At 34.0% G+C, this 5,636-nt stretch overlaps 1 protein-coding gene across 1 annotated transcript; it reads left to right on the top strand.

Moving 5' to 3' along the window:
• The first annotated feature begins 345 nt into the window (after positions 1 to 345).
• On the top strand, positions 346 to 1,389 carry LOC148620485 (uncharacterized). The gene has a single exon (XM_088577109.1). It carries the CDS (start codon positions 346 to 348, stop codon positions 1,387 to 1,389), a length of 1,044 nt encoding a protein of 347 aa, XP_088433235.1.
• The last annotated feature ends 4,247 nt before the right edge of the window (positions 1,390 to 5,636 follow it).

Raw genomic sequence — 5,636 nt, 5'->3', positions numbered from 1 at the left:
GTGTAAATTCAAATTAATCAATGCCCATGTTAATGGCAAATGGTTTATAAAAACATTTATTTAAAAACAAATACTGGGATACGAATGGGTACGGCAAGTTCTCTACAAAATGGCTGTCAAATGTGCAAGATAGGAGCTAAAATCCAGTGGCAATGTAAGGACTGTAATCTGTCCATCTGTGATCGGTGAAAATTTACTGAACATCAAAAGTTTGGTGCTCGCCACAATATAATCAGTGAAGACAAGTCATCCACTATCATAAAACAAGCTCAAGTCCAAATTGGATGCCAGTTGTGTAAGAATGGAGCCTGGATTCGGTGGAAATGTGAGAAATGTAATTTATCAATGTGTGATCGGTGTAAACACATTGACCATCATACATTTGGTGCTAATCATTATATTATTCAAGTCAAAGATTCTCGTGTGAAATTATCAGCAAAATCGCCAAATGGTGGAGAAAGTAAAAATGAATTTTCCGTATTAGACCAAAACAGTGGTTTTGAAAATAATTCATTAGAAATCGTCTCTAGAATTGAGGACGGACATCCAAATATCAAATTCAGGAAACTAAAAGAGTATGCCGTTGGTATATTTTGCATTCATTACCTTGATGTTTCACTAAATGGATCCTTGTGGTTAGGGGACAATGAATCAGGGAAAATTCTTCATATTAAACTCAATAACAGTGATATAACCGTTCTATCCACTATCAATGTAAAACCATATGGGCTGGCTGTCTTACCATCAGGTTCTCCTCTCATTGTATTGAATAGCACATCAATCCTCAAGACAATAACTAAGACAGACGGACAAATAACTGATTCAATGTATTCAATTCAAAATCAATGCCTTATAATAACTGTTCATGTGACTAAGGGTCAGAATATCATTGTAGGATGTATGGAACACAACGGAAATGCATTTATACTAGTGATGGATGAAAATGGCAAACATCTAATGGCATATGAGAAATACAACAACAAACCAATATTTTCATATCCTAGACGTATAGAGACAACAAGGAATGGTAATATATTTATAGTGGATGAGTATCAAAGTAATAGAGGTATAGTGGTAGTGATCAGACCAAATGGTGCATGCCAGTTCTATAACACCAACACAGATGACAAACCATTTTATCCTATAAGTATTCTAGTGACAACCAGAGACAATGTACTCATTTTGGACTATTATTCGAACTATCTCCACATAATGAACAATGAAGGAGATTTAGTTACTTATTTTAATCTTACTGAAATTGGAATTGTTAGACCACATTCTCTGGCCATGTCTCCTTTGGGTTCTCTCTATATTGGAAATATTAATGAATTTAATGCTCCAGAACATTCAAAATCATCATTGTATGAATTAGAGTTTTTTAAAGTGTAATCCCCCCTTTCCCCCTAAATGTTATTCAGATATATCAATAGTTAACTGCAAAAAAAGTCTCAGTTCTACCATGATACCTGTTACTCCCGTAGTTGTATTAATTCAATTTGTAATCTGAAAAATTCGAAAGATCTTCTGGAAACCCTCAATTCAAGATTATTATCAGAATACAATAGCATTAAAACCCATGATTTTTCAACTATTTATACTTGTATTCCCCATACTTAGTTAAAATCCCGACTCAAAGAAAATCATACATCGTTGTTACATCAAAAAAGACGGTACACCTAGATACAAATATGTAGTTCTTGGTAGAAACTTTATAAAAACAAATTAATGCCAAATCGTCTTTCAAATACACCGAAGACGATGTTTTCAAAATGCTGGATTTTTTTAATCGACAAGATATTTGTCCAGTATGGTGGGCGCCTTTTCCAACAAACGGTCGGCATTCCAATGGAACAACTTGTGCTCCTCTACTTGCTGACCTATTCTTTCACTCTTATGAGGCTGACTTTATAGCTGATCTGATCCAAGAGACGGAACATCGTTTAGCTAGATCCTTTAATCTTAGTTTCCGCTATATAGATGAGGTATTATCGTTAAACAAACCTAATTTCGTAGATTTGAATCATCGCATCTACCCCCAAATAACTTTAGATTAAGGATACTACAGACAATGTGAAGTCAGCCTCATATCTTGACCTACAATTAGAGATCGATGGTAAAGGAAATCTATTGACCAAACTATAAGATAAAAGCGATGACTTTAAATTCCGTATTGTCATCTTTCCTTTCATCTATGGCAACATCCCTTCAGCATCTGCGTTTGGATTTTTCATATCACAACTCATACGTTATGCCAGAGCTTTTTGTATCGAAACAGACTTCTTACACTTAGGCTTCTGGAGCAGGACAATTTTGCTACCAGATTGAAGGTACCACAACAGACGTTTTATGGTCGTCATCATAAACTCGTGGATCGTTACGGTGTATCAGTCAGCACCATGAAAACTGATTTGTTAAACGTGTCAAAGTTTTCATTTCCTCTTTCGTCTACCACGGACTTGACTTTTTATGAGCAACTCGGTGGGTGTTTCTGGAAAGGCAGAGGACGCTTACCCTACCGCTGGTCCATGCCCCAGTTTTTAGTGGAGTCCGAGTTGCTCATATATTTCTGTTACTTTGTATTTATTATTTTGGTTACTTTATTGTCTTAGAAAATGTCTTTACATTCACCTTTTAATTTTAACTACAATGCACATCTATCTTAGATAGCAACACAGCTATGCATAGTAATAAAACAAAAAGGCATTGAACATTAAGTGATATCCTGCCACCTAATGGTGAAACAAGATGCTGCCCATTAGATAGCAAGCCGGATGTTTGACCTTATAAGCTGGTTGGTCAATGTCGACTCAATGATTATTTGTGTTACATGCAATGAATGGTGGTTTGTGAGACAGAAAATGTCTTAAGATAAACTTTTTGTAATATTGTATGTATTACAATGTTGTTGCTAATATATGACAGACATGGAGGTCCAAGTAATGCAACAAAAATGGTCGCTACTTTGGAACGAAACAGCCAAATTTATGAAAATCGTACTTGACTTTTGTTTTGTCACCCAAACATCATACTAAAATTTAAAAGCAATCGACTCCTTAGTTTTCAACTTTTTGAATGGAAAATATTCAAAGTCCTCGTTTCAAAAATGGACACCAATTGAAAAAAAAACGGTATTTGTCAAAATCATACTTGACCTTTATTTTGTCATCCCAAGCATCACATTAAAATTTGAAAGCAATCGGTTAGGTTACTTTTCAAACTATTGTACTAGCAAAGTTTGGCAGCCATTTTGAGGCCGTATATCCCATAACTTATTGCCATCTTTTCCTTCGGTTAAAGAGGGTTATTGCAAATGGCCCAAAATTGACCAACTCGAAACCTACATTTTGGATTTTTGCTTAAATTTGACCCTGTATTATATGGTACAAAACAACGGTGAAAAGTCGCAAAAAGGGTAATGTAATCAAAATGTAATCAAGGGAACCAAGATTCTAGTGGAATTATCATCTATAGAAACCTTCGGAGGATATCACATAATACCTCACCACTCAATTATGGTAATGATCTGCCTATTTGAATAAAAATTGTAATTTGTTCTTTGTACGTATTTGCGTTTTAAAGTTGACGACTTCACTAAGTTAAAAACTTGCGTGCAATCCATTTGTTTTTTTTAGGAATTAAAATATATGTTTTAACTAATGAATATCATAACCAAAAGGTTTTTGTAATGCACTCACATTTTGAATAGCTATGCAAATGATCTGTGACCTGGTAATATGATTTTGATATGAGCTAATATTATGATTAAGTATAAAATGTTTGGTGTATATACAATTAACAGGACCATAAAAATAATGCCGCTGATTTGTATTTAATGCTGAGCACAAAGAACTTTAATTTTTGACTATCTTTCTAGCATGTGTCTGACAATATTTCATAATAAATAGCATTTTTACCAATTATATTGTACATGGCCTTAGTGCATAAATCATTTTGTCCAAACTTTTCAGAATTGAACAACAAATATATATTGACAAAGGAGTGAAATCATAATTCAAAACATAATTCAAAACTTTATTTCCGAATGATTTTTAATACTAATAACACGTATTCAATAATATCTTATTTCTGAACATAATCTATGTCAATTGCTTTTAGTCATTCAAATTTGTATTATACCAGTGAAATTATAAGTGGAATACTGAAAATGTATTCAACAGAATGAATATTTTGATAAATGTTTGATATAGATAATATCTCAAAAACTGTCATGAATCATACTTTGTTTGTTTTGTTTAGGTAAAAAAGTAAATCAATTTCGCATTTTTGTGATCAAATGCGTGAAACATTTTTTGTTTTTTAGACAAACAGTCTTTTATTTCACCTAGTATGGGAACTGCATGTTTTGCACACAAAACCTATATTTCTGATGGGTGTCAAATATGTAAGATAGGAGCTACAATTCAATGCCAATGTAAAGACTAACCTATTCCTTTATCATTGGTGTTATTTTACAGAACATTGAAGAGTGTGTACTTGCCGGGACGTTATAGGCGAAAAACAATCATCAAATATCATTCACCAGGTCTATATAGGATGTCAGCTTTGTAAGATAGGGGCCACAATTCAGTGGAGATATGTGGACTGTAACCTGTCTATTTGTGATAGATGTAAAGATATTGTACATCAAACATTCGGTGAGCATCATAAGGTTATTCATTTGAAAGATATTGGTGGAAAATGCTCATCTGGGCCCTCACAAGAAAGAGAGAGTGACAATAAATCAAAAAGTAAGGCGTGGGAAAAAGTTACCCGAACATGGCAATTTCAAAGACAAACATAAAAGTATTAAGTTTCAAGTAATAAAGCAGTATGGCGGTTTCCCCTTCAGGATCATTGTTCGTAAGTGACAATGGATCAGAGAAGCTTCTAACATTAAAACTTAAAAATAACGAAGTTATTGTACTATCAACTAGAAATATAAAACCATATGGGCTGACAATGTCACCATCAGATTTGGGTTCTCCTCTAATCGTAATGAAAAAAAAAACTTCAACCCTCGGGATTAAAACTGAGATGACTGCACAGACAATCGATTATAAATATTATATACATCCATGGATTATAAGGAATGTGCATGTGACAAGGGACCAAAAGGTTATTATAGGAAGTGGGATGGTATTATATGACATGGAATCATTCTTGTGATGGATGTAAATAGGAAATGTCCGTTTAAGCCCTATGGTAAGGGACATAATTCTTGAAATCAGTGATATGTTTATATCATATTCAATTTCATCAAAACCTATCAAGCTTTCATTTGAAACAGAATGAAATCAGTCCAAGTTACTTTGATGCTTACATGAGACTGATGTAAAAGAATAATCAAGGGAACCAAGATTATAGTGGTAATCAAAAGAATGCATTCCAGGGACTAAGACCAGACCGTAGGCCTTGAAAACTGATTTATTCAATGTGTCATTGATAATTTTCCTTTCCTCGTTTGTCTACCCCGGACTTGACTTTTAATAAGCAACTCGATGGATGTTTCTAGAAAAGCAGAGGATTCTTACCCTACTGTTGCACCTGGTCCATGCTCCCAGTTTTCAGTAGAGTCCGAGTTGCTCGTTTGCTTTTGTTACTATGTGTGTACGATTTTAGTTACTTTATGTTCTTTG

This window comes from Perna viridis, chromosome 4 (genome assembly GCF_037379345.1).
Source record: "Perna viridis isolate PV_CMFRI_1.1 ecotype Kerala chromosome 4, ASM3737934v1, whole genome shotgun sequence".
Taxonomy (NCBI): Eukaryota; Metazoa; Mollusca; class Bivalvia; order Mytilida; family Mytilidae; genus Perna; species Perna viridis.
This window is presented reverse-complemented; position numbering and strand designations above follow the sequence as displayed.